This window comes from Falco punctatus (genome assembly GCF_963210335.1).
Source record: "Falco punctatus genome assembly, chromosome: 2".
Taxonomy (NCBI): domain Eukaryota; kingdom Metazoa; phylum Chordata; class Aves; order Falconiformes; family Falconidae; genus Falco; species Falco punctatus.
In genome coordinates, this window is record NC_137581.1 from 72,768,882 (window position 1) to 72,781,012 (window position 12,131).

The window sequence follows — 12,131 nt, forward strand, 5'->3', positions numbered from 1 at the left end:
AACTCTCGTTTGCTCTCTTAAAACCCACTCACCACACAAGACAAACACGCCGGTATAATCAGTATAATAGGACAGAAACAATTTCCTGCACAGGATGGCTAGCAGACAGCGAGAGGTGGGGCATGGTTAAGCATGGAGAAGAGCTCTCTCCTCATTGTAACAAAACAACTAAAAGCACTGCTGGAAAAATTAGGTTGGAGTTTCTAGAGAAAGACAAGTACATTTCAGTAGTGTGGTTGGTACTGAAATTTCACACCATAAACCAAGTTTCTGGCTGTAGGTGGGGCATGTGTTTAATTACTCATAATTTCTAGAATAAAGCCTGTTTTCAAGATAGCTGTAGTCTTACCTTAGGTTATGATTACTTGTTTCAGAGTGTATGTAATTATTTAATATTTAAATACTATTTCTTGTCCTATAACAAGAGAACAGACTTGGTTTTGTTTAAGATTTTTAATAGAGATGGATTTGATAGTTTTATTTCATTAATCAGATGGCTCAGAACACATAGTGTATTTAGAAAAAGTCACATTCTTTAAGCATTATGCTACACAACACTGAATGTAAGCTGTCACTTTTTTTTTCTTAAAAAAAAAAAAGAAAAAAAGAAAAAAGAAAATGGGTCCTAACTTCAAAACCATACATGACTTATGTTGCTTAAGTGCTTACAGAAACCACTTTGTCTTGGAGCATGGATTAGTTTAGCAGGAATAGCTTTTACTTCATGAACCCATTCTTGGTTAGGGAAAACAGAAGGTAAATGGATTAACAAAGTTCAGCTGCTTTGAGACTATTGAGCTCGGTCCTATCATTGCTGTGTTAACGTTAGAAGAGAAGCTATGTCAGATTGACAAACACCTCAATATCCTTTATTGGTTATATTTAAGAATACATAGAATGGCTGGGGGAAAGAAAATATGCAGAGTGTCTGTAGCTCTTCAAGCACAGTTTAATTCTGATCACCATCTCCTATCCGTATTTTGACTCCTCCCTTGTTTGATACAGTTCAAATATTCAGCAGTTAGCATACTGGTGGTTTACTGAATACCCTTAAAAAGCTTATTTTCAGAAGGAAGCTCCCACCTATTTGAGGAAAACATACTACAAAAGCAAAAGAAGAATGGTTTATTTGGACTGAACAAAAACAAACAAAAAAAGTGGAAAACAAGTAGCATTAAAAGCACCGATTCTTGGGCCTCCCAAACAAAGGGGCTCTGTCATTGTAGGCAGGAAATAACTGTAATTTTCTTAGATCTCAGTTCTCCACGATAACAGCTGGTAATGTTGAAGAAGAGTCCCTTTCTCATTAAATAACAATTGTGACCTTCATAACTTACCTGATTACAAGCTTTCATGTCCTCCCACAGATGCTATAACCTACTTATGACCGTAAAACCCAACACGCTTCTCACTTGCAGGCTCACTGCAGAGCTTCCCTTCCTGACTGCAGGACAAACCGGTGCAGGGGCAGGCTGCTCTCGCCGAGTGCCAGCTGAGTACTTGCACTGCCTTGTCAGCAAGCACACACTTTGCATACATGGTCTGGTAGTGAACTGGTAAAGTCACACTCCCAAATGGGGAGCACCTGTGCACTTCAAATTTTCCATCTGGAAGGGATCAAGAACTTCTTCCTAAAACAAGTTCCAATCTCTTTAGAAACCTCATCATTGACCAGAATGGAAAAGTACAGTCAAAATGCAGCAACTCTTAACCAGAGGCTCTGCTTCCAGCTATTAGTAAGGAAATGAAACAACAAAAATAGTGTAAGATGGGTTTCACCTCCTTTGACTGGAACCTTAATATTTGGTGCTGAGATTTGCTGATTCTCTGGATCATACTGCCATCAGAAAATAAAGTGACTCACCGCATGCAAAGCCCAGCAAAGCCCTCAGATTGCATCACTGGGAAGAGAAAGACTGTCCCTGCTCAGAGATGGTCACGCTGTGAGCGGAAGCCTTGCCAGCCATTTCATAAGCTACCAAAAAGTGCCCATTTCTTCAGTGTTCTTATGGAAGAAGTACAAGGTGTGAGGGAAATATTTATCCTGAGGTGTAAATTCCTGTTTTCATTAAACTGAAAAATAATCCCAGTGCTAACTGGTCACTACAGTAATAGATTTCTCAATTTGTATGCAGCTAGTGTGGTTTTGGTGTAAAATGCATGATAAGATAATGTAAGATAAGTAAGACCGCCCACTGGTATCTCACCCTGGCATCAGCATTCTGCCCAAGCTCCGTCTCACGTCCCCTCAGAGGACAGGCAAAGCCACCTGCACGCTGCTGCTTTGGACAGTGCTAGCGAGCAGCTTCTGGACCAGACCCCCAGCTCCCCAGCCCGGGCTCTGTGCAGGTATGGCAGGGGGTTAACACAAGGCACCTCTTTCCAGCATTCGTCTCTTTCATTGCAAAGCTCTGACTAGCTCGCTGTGTGTGTACGAGGGGAAAAACCTCACAGCAATGGTACCTGACGCAGGCTAGCAGGGCACGCTGAGGGGAAGCCATGCAACAGAAAAAGTCCTTGGTCCTCCCCCAAATCCTCAGCTGTTTCAGGGAGTGCCTAAGGCAGAGGCCAGGTTCGGACTGTGTTGAACAGCTGTCGGTGCAACTGGTCTTGTCAGAAACGCTGACTTTTGAACCTGTTGATACACTTTTGAACAGCAAGTTTCACTATTTGTTTAGAGTAACAACGTTGCCTTTGGTTTTGTTTTGCTGCTTCACGTCAGCTGGTACCCTCTTTTTTTTTTTTTTTTTTAGTAATGAGTGAATCACCATTCCCTGTTCTCCTTTGCCATACCATTTTTAATTTTACAGAACTATCAGATCTTCTTTTGTCATCTCTTCTACCCAACTGAAACAACCCAGGTGTTTACTCATCACATGAAAATTGTACCATAATTCTGGTTACCTTTTTGCCCTGCTCTGTGCCTTTTCAGATTTTTTATGTCCTTTCAAAGATGACCAAAGCCACATGGGATGCCGATGGCAGGGACACAGGGGTGTCTACAGCAACAGAAGCTTTATGATTTTGACTTCAGTTCCTCAGTTCCCAACACAATCTTCTTAATCATTCCTGCCATCTTGTGAACACTAATGAGAATGATTCCAAGCACTTTCTTACAAGAAAACAGCTATTTTATGGGCTGTTGCACTTGCACAGCTGGAGGTGCTTCTCACTAAACACTACCTCACATTCTACAGTCAACCTTGAGTTCCATAATCCTGAGTAACTGAATATTCCACATATTTTTCACTTTCCTACTCACTCCCTCCTCCAAATCCAGCAGCACAAACCTCTGCATGACACTGCTAGCAACTTCTCTCCATGATGAGAGCTGGTGAAAAGATAAGAAACAGAACCAAGAATCAATGGTCAGTTATTAATCCTAATATATTCTTCTTCCTACAGTGACTAAGACAGCATTAGCTAAGACCTCTTGCAAAAGGACTTTCCACATATCATCTTGTAAAATTAAGTATATCACCCAGACCTCCTTTGTCTGCGTGATCATTCTAAAATCACTGTAAGAACAGATTTAGAAGTTGTAACTCCTCTAATCACAGCCATATTGATGTAAATCTGTATTTTATTTCTCTATGTAATAATGTATACTTTTAGTTGCTTCTCGCAGCCTTTCCTAAAATAAAAGTATATCACAGCAACAGTTGGATGCTCCCAGGTGGGAATCATTAATTACATTTTAAGGAAGGGAACTCCAGATCAGTTCTGTACTGTAAGAAGGCGGCTGCTGAGTTCCTAGTTTTGCCTTGAGGGAAGACCTGCCAGTATCAGTCCTTTTCACTTCTGAGCTGAATTACAGAGTTTATATGTATATCAAGCCACAGCAAATATTGCACGACTAATTATCAGATAAGAAGAGACGAGACATTTCTGACAACCACAGATGACAAATATGATTATTTGTTCTAGTGCAGCTAACTATATAAGTCAATGTAAAGCAACCAACTCCACAAAAGCTAACAATACCTTGTACCTGCTACTTCCCCGTGACTCCAATGTCTATGTGAAGTAAGGGAATACCAAGAAGAAATGGAAAGACAAAGTACTTTGCTGACCTAGAATGGTAACACCATCTTCATACCTAACCTGAAACTCGTTGACAGAGCAGGAGCTCCAAGCAGCACTAGCATTTCTTCTCTTGAGAAGGGTATGGATGGATGAAGCCTTAAATCAGCACGCTCAAAGATAAAATTACTGCAGTATCTTGTCCACGTGATTTAATGCTTAGTTAAGTATGTACACAAACCAGCCCGTGGCAGAAAGCCCAGCAGGTGTTTATTCCCCCTCCTCCGCTACTACCGTCCCCACAACACGGACAGCTCACATAATATTTTGCCTTTTCTCTCTTCCCCACCCACTGTTGCAGTTGAACAATCATCTCTTGCCATTTAACCTCATTAGGGTACTGAGCTCCCAAGGGAGGGCTCAGAGCACCTGCACACCATTGTTGCCCGCAGTGCTGAAGACCAAAAAAGCCAAATCCCGACACCACAACGAGCTGCTGTCCTCCTTAAATCCTCATCACAGCTTAAACTGCAAATATTGGAAAGACAGCTGCTGCTGCAGCTAACACTATGAAGAGGATGTATCAGGGGATACGGGATAATATTCCTCCAGTTCTACAAACCTCTGCTTACAGTAATTACTTCAGCATTGTGAAAGACATTTGGTGCAGTAACACCCAATTTCTTGCAGACAAGAGACAAAAACTGTCCCTAGGAGGGACAGGATTCAATATACCTTATGGCCTGCCCCAACACAGTGCTTGGCCCACCCCCAGCTCAAACCTATCATACCATGCAGGTTTTAGGTGCTTCAGTAACAGACAAACAGAAATTACCAGAATTCCAAAAAGACCATCTACCATAGCAGTCTTAAGCCAGACAGCATGATACACTTTGGATACCTGGTGTGTTTTTACTTTTGAAGCAACCTTAAGACACCTCCTGCAACATTATTGATGTGCTCATATCTTACCAGAGGGTAAGAGTTATGAGAGTGGTAGACTGATAGAAGTCAGTTTAAACACTGCTTTGTTTATGCTTTGTGAACAGATCGGAAAAACAAACAGAAAACCTGTAGCACGCATCCTTTCACTGCACAGGAAAAGCATGGCAGCCTGTCCCCTTAAAGGAAGGGAACAAATCTGGGACATCCTGGCTTATGATTTCCCTGCACCAACGAAACCATCCCAAACTAAAAATCAGACATACTTACCTCAAGTGACCCCATGGGCTGGAAGCTGTTATTTCACAATGACTATTACTAACCAGCTGATATGATCCAGAAGAATATCTTCTGGTATTCTGCTTTCTGGTATTAATCTGTGTCAGCATCAAGACATTCTGCCAGGCAATTTAGAAGTGAAATTCAGAATCAGACAGTGGATGATAACCTCCTTGATTAAACAAAAATCTGGAAACAAAATCCATAAATATGTTATAATATGGAACTGCATGACCTACTTCTCTCTGCCTCTGTAATAACAACTCCAGAGACTTTACTAGTTAAAGAAATAAATGCAATCTATTTCTCATAGCCCGAAGTTAAGTATTTTAACATTGTAGCAAAACCCTTTTAAGTTGAGCATTCACTTTCTCTGAGGGAATGCAAATCTGGTGTTTTTCCGAATGAAAGTGGGAAAGTTACTTTTAATTGCAGTATTTCAAATTATTGCCATCTAATTAACCGAATTTGTATAAGCTAGCAATTTAGCATAGCTTTGACATTGTGCTCAGGCACAAAAGTGAAGTCTGACTGTTCCTTCCCTCCATTTTTTTAAATATGTAACCAATGTGTTTGTATGTGATGCTTTAAGGCTCCAAAAGATTAAAAAAATGCAGGAAATTAGGAGCATCAGAAAACTAAGTGAAAAAGCATTATGTTACCAAAAGCTAGACCTAGCCCATACGTCTTTAATTTCCCTTGGAAAAAGATTGCTGCTGCTCCTTTGCATGCACCAGTATAAATCCTTTCTTGCTCTGTACTACTGTACGTGAACCTGGGAGGGGCACTGGCTTTATCCACACCGGCACAACCAGGTATTCAAAAAGCCAGAGCTTCTCTCCCTCCCTGCACCTTTCTACACCAAGTTCCCTGATGTGGACAGTGCAGGCAACCAATGAAGCCCTTTACTCCAGCATAAATTATTACGAGCTGTCTCTCCCAGTGGTTTCAAGTCCCTAGATGCAGCTTCAAACCCAACGGCATTTTGGAGGTCTGCAAGTTCATGCAGGGTGGTGCAAAATAGATTATGATCAAGAAAGTAGCATAGGATAAAGGTATAGAGGATAAACCATCCAAACCAGACAGATTATTTTATTACCTGATTTGAGTATTTAATGGCTTTGTGAGAACTATTTGATTTCTATTGCAAGATCTTGTATACATTGCAAGTATCAAATGAAAATATGAAATTTCATTTGAGTCTGCAACACAGATTCAAATATGCCTGGCCAAGCATTTACACCCCGTAATTACACATTACACGTTTGTACGTGTGCACACGTTGTAAGGCACCTCCACATTTGTCAGACTACTGTTACCCTAGAACTGCTTTCAAAATTACTAAAGGCTTTTTAGGTTCAAGAAAACATAGTAGTGATACAAGGTAACTTTTTAAAAAGCCTTCGAAGTTACTTTCCTTGCCCTGGAGTAGAAGTAAGTCAGCGCTTCCCTGTGAAAGCCTTTGATTTTGTGATGACTTAGGATGGGGTAGTTTACTTACTTTTGCATTATCCCATTGCCCTTATTTTAGGTTCAGATATGCAGATGCCTACAAAACTTCTCAGCATTTAAGACTGCAAGATTAAGGGTAGCAATTGTTTACAATGCTGTTCCCACAGTGAAGCTGCCTGTTTAAGCCATTTCCTGGCTTTGTAATTCACTATTTCCTCCACACTTTCCTTCTCTTTCACTTTGCACGCTTATTTCTACTGGAATTTATTTTTCATAAGGGCACTCCCAAAAATCCCAGTCCAAGAAGTATCTGTGGTTTCTCACTGGGCAGTATTACTCTCCTCCCCAAACTTGGGAAGCGAGGCCCTCCTCCTGCACTGCAAATAACATTTGCATGGGCGGCATCTTACGAAGAGCATTTTTCAATATAGGGACATTAGAAATTGTTATTCTACTTGGTTTTTCTCTTAGAAATGTGTTCAAGCTACTCAGCAGCCCTGTCCTACTTTCTGTGGCTCTGATTACGACTGAGATGATACGTGGCCAGTCTGGGGTATTTCCCGCCTGCTTTCCTGCTGGATGCTCTGTGCCTCCCGGTCGCAGTTTATCTCCCCTTGCCTCTAAGTTTCAGCAGGTTGTGAGTTCAGTATTTTGGAGGGGAATACTCCCTGCTGATACATCTGTAAGTTCTCTGGTTTCTCCCCGAAAAAAAGGTCCTCCCCCTGCATCTTAAAGAAAAGCACATGAAGCTGAGGCTTCCGAGTACTCAAATTCCATTCCCACACTCGTGCAGAAGCAGAGACCATGTCTGCCAAGGCTGAGGTCAAGCATGTTATTCCTGTGAGCTACTTCAAACAGAGTTAAAAGAAACACTGAACCTTTCTTTGAAAGGCATGTGAAGTGTATTAGTTTCTAGGGGTTTACTGCTCAGAATTGGACTCAAAGCAGCTCCTCTGACCAATGCTCTCTGAAGAGAGACTGCGATTCAAGTTAAACCCAAATTATACAAGAAGGACCATGCTTTCCATACGAATCTACAAATTGTCTGATTATAAAGATTAAAATCACAGGACCTGGCCTCCTAGTTATTGTAAGCTCCTCATGTTATTAAGGTTGCTAGGTTGCTAGACTTCTTACTACGAGGTCTTTCCTTCCCCCAGGAGTAAAGCATAATAGCTATCATTTAGTAGTAGACATTATTTTAACCTTTGCTATGCACTTGATTCAGATCAGGTTCTTTGGAAGTTCAGCCAAAAAAAGTATAGATTCCCCACCCCACCCCCCGTTAAAATTTCTGCAGTCCCTTCCAAAGGCAATTCCTTCATCCTTCAGTGTAACTAAAAACAAAAACAAAAACCTGTCAAAACCTTGCATCCTTGACTTTACCCTTGTTCAGTCTTTATCAGAAAAAGTAGCTTAACACTGTACCCTTCCTCTGCATAGCAGACATGTAACGTACAGCATAAACACTTGTCATAGCATTCCACCTTTCTGATCACTTGAGATCAGAGTATCAGAGCTATTGCTGAGGTCAGTGTAAGCAGCACTTTGAATACCTCTCACAAAAAGCATCCTGAAAAATCTGGTGTTATGCCTGTGTTTGTAGCGAGGCTGCTATGGTACTGCTCTTAGTCGCAGGTTCTACTCATAGGTACTCGTCTTTAACTGATGAAGTGCCTGTAGTCCTACGCAAGTTAACAGAATTTGTTCTTTCGCACAAAACGTGCGGTGTTGTACAGGTGACTCAAAATATGACCATTTCTCACATACACTGAATTAACTAGCAAGCAAAGCACAAAAATGCCAGTTTTCTAGATGTTTTAGCTTACCTTTTGTTGGCAGTGAAGTCCAATTTTGGAAGGGGACTTAAAATGGAAAATGGATAAAAATCATGGAATAAGATGTGTTGTTTTAATACATGGATAAAAAATAAGCTTGTGTATATGGGCTTATCCTCACCATACTGGATAAGCATTTTAAGTAATTTTTGAATGTGAAGTTAGGCTATTATATTCCTCACCTTGCACCAATGATCCGCCTATTTTGGCTGCTCTTTCAGAATCACATTTTAGGCTTACTGGTGAACTTTATTCAATTGTATATTTTTGCCATGGGAATTAAAAACACAGACAGAGAAGCACCCGCACTGGGACGGTTTATTGATGCTTTCAAGAACTTCAGTCTTCCTGAGGAAGCTAATTAAACAGAATTTCCATTTCCAGAATCTGTACCTGATCTTTCTTCCAACAAATCTCTCCCTGCATCAGGCTCTCTTTTCCAGCCAAAGCTATTTGGTAAGCTTCAGCTTCCAGCTGCCTGTAGAGATTTGCCTCACTGTATTAAGTCCATTTATTTTGGGTACATTTCACTGGCTCAAGCCCAAATTTGTTTCATATGACTGAGATAATAACTCTAAGCGTTGTAGAAGTCTCAAGTCTCGCTCAGCATTGACAGTATAGGTCCCAAAGACTTCTCCAAAATGAATGCAATTGTTTTTGTAATTTAGGAGGAAACTACTTCTACTGCCAGAGCATCTAAAAAAATATAGCATGAATCACTGCTATCTGCTTGGTCTTCCTTGAAAGCAGAAGAGAACTGAAAAGGAGTTCTGCTCAAGTATCTTCATCAGGGTTTGTTACTCTTCACCATTTAACAACAGAGCTCAGACTGTATTGGTCTTCCAGTTTTTCCACAAAAAGGCTTCTGGTTTCCTCGCGTCTCTTTTCTTAATAACGGCAGACACTCAATACAGATCAACGCCCTTTACAAATTTACCTTGGAGGGCCAGACAAGGAGGTAGATAACTCATGAAAAAACACATTTGAAAGAAAACACACTCGACAACATGACTGCAATGTTTCTCTGCAGCAGTGACTTCTTGTACCAAAGTTAGCCTGGTGAATTTAATATCAAGGAAAAACAAAGTGGGTATTTACTCACGCACAATTTTATGAGAGGAACAACTGAAATGGCAGCAAGAAAACCACACTTTTTAGACAAACTGATATTACATCACATTAGTGGGCCACAGAACTCTTTAAAAAAATAAACTTTTTGAGACATGAGAACGAAGTCACATTTTAGCATGCTTTAAATAGCTGAAGTGCTCTTCAAAGCATAGTTTTTCAGCTATTGGCAAAGACACTGATTATCTCCTCATTTGGAAATTAAAAAGCATTTAGCAATAAGTTAAAGCTAGCCTACGTTAAGTGGGCTAAATACTAGGCAAAGATTTTTCCCTCTTCACATTTAAGATAATACTACAGTTCATTATTTCTGTAGCTTATATGTTGTTGTGCAATGCCCCACTGAAGTTTCATATCTACTCTGTGAAAGAGAACAAGAGTGGACACTTTTCTTTTAGGATAGTCACAAATGGTAAAGCCAGTAGTATTTGTTTGTCTGTTTAATTAGATGTTTGCTGTTTATCACACACAAGAACTGTAAGCAGAGTCCATGGATTCTTCTGAGCAATATGAAACCTCATGGTTCCATGCAAGTTTAATACTGTCTCTCTCTCTGCCCCCACCACTCCTGTCTGCTGTTTTCCCCAGCCCAAGGTAAGTTTCCAACTATCTTCATCCAATTTTGAGAACCTTAAGGGCCAGAAAGATTTACCTCGTGATTTCTACCCAAGGGAGCCTGGCTCCAGACTTGTGTTGGGTCAGGTACACCTTAGACCACAGGAAGCTGGATGTTTTCCTTTTGAGGCACCAGAAGTTAGGCTAAAAGTAATAGTCAATTTGCCCAAAGCTAAAGGGACAAGTAGCTCTCATTGCCTTCCTATTTAAACACAAGGCCAGCGAAGAAATCTTTTCCCTTTTCCCCTGAAATACATTAAGTACAGCTTGCAGTTAACAGATTCCCCATAGTCTTGCATTCATGAATCTGTAGTCCTAATGTATACTGTCCCGTTTTACTTTAGTTTCTCAGCCTCAGAGAGAAGTTAACAATGGATCTCTCCACATTCAGATACACACACATCCTTTTTTATCTCATAATTATTAATCACGTTTATATTTCTTCTTCCGCATTCCCAAGCTAAGCCAAGACAAGCTCAGTTCTATGGACAATGTTTTCATGTACCTCTCTTCAGAGAGAGCTGCTGCAGCTGAACAAGACAATTGCAGCGTGCTAGTTATACTTGGATTCAATATGCGGTTGAGAAGAGGAGAACGACCAGTTTTCTCGTTTGTCTGTTTTCAGACATTTAGAAAACCCCACCGTCAGCATCTTGAGTAAGAAAAACAGGTGACGTCTTCAAACCCTAGTAAACCACTTATGCATGTTAACTTGTTTAAATAAACATCCCCACCTCAAGTGATACAGTGGCCTGCAGTCTTCCTTGATCCATCCACAGAGGAAGAGTTATTTTTACTGAGTCAGTAATCACGCGTTGTCTTCCAGAGGAAATACTAGCCGGGTACCCCTGCTTGTAACTTCATGATCTGCTGCTCCCAAATCACGTTCCAGTGCTTCCTCTGAATTACTTTTTGTTCTCCTGCCATCAAGGCTAGTAGTAGCTGTATGGGGGCCAGAAGAACCATTTGCAGTTATTGTTGTATCACCGTATGTCACAGTAAGGTCACCATCATTCAGAATAAAATCAGAATCCTCTTCTCTAAGCTGTTCTTGATTCTGGAAAGAAAAAAGAATAAAAGTCTTTGTACAGTGCACAACATCTGGTCTTTGCCAAGAAGGTAACCGAACAGAAGAGTTTACCTAGATGTCAATACAGCAGCAGTAAGCGGTAGAATTCCACCTTAAGGAATGTTAAAAATAACCTTGAAGCTGGTGTTTGCAAATCAGCTTAGCGCTCCCTGTATAACTACTGCTACTGTGGAGAGATGAGGGGGAGCTGAATCCAAGAACTAGATTATGAAACCAGTAACTAGGGATTTAATAGCACTGGAAGTTTACCAGAAATATAGGAGAGATGAGCAGTATACACTGGTTTTTATGTGACAGTTTAGAAGGCAGTACCGGCAAGAGACTGGAGACCAAGCACAGTGAAGTCACTCCAGATACAAAGTCAGACTTGCATCTGTCACTAATTAGTCAAGTTCATTAGTAAAAGACATGCAAACTGGTAAGAACTCATTAGGCCCAGGTTCTTTATAAAGGTTTTCTCAACAAATTTTGGTTACAGATCAAAAACTAATCACATTTTTTTAAACTATCTGCTTACTCTTACGTGGTATTAAATGGAGAATTACTTGACCTCACTCTTCGGAAAACTCCTGAGCCATAAAAGTACAAAAGACTGACACAAGAAAGCACTTGCTTCATAGTTTTGTAACTAATTCTGGTATGTTTTCTTTTCAAAGTCTTTTAAGAAAATGGCCTATGAAATCCTGTGAATTTATTTTGGCAGAGATGGGATGAAATATATGGTCAGAGACTAGAAATTGCTGAAGTGTAACAAAACAATTTCC

The 12,131-nt window shown here is 40.5% G+C and overlaps 1 protein-coding gene across 2 annotated transcripts in view; it reads right to left on the bottom strand.

Moving 5' to 3' along the window:
* Positions 1–588: 588 nt before the first annotated feature.
* The window catches only part of SLC9A7 (solute carrier family 9 member A7), an 83,174-nt gene continuing 71,631 nt past the window's right edge, over positions 589–12,131 (bottom strand). For both annotated transcript variants that reach the window (XM_080375380.1, XM_080375379.1), the window contains one exon: positions 589–11,334. In XM_080375380.1, the coding sequence (XP_080231506.1) occupies positions 11,086–11,334 (249 nt within the window). In that variant the 3' untranslated portion in view covers positions 589–11,085. The remainder of the gene's footprint in view (positions 11,335–12,131) is intronic.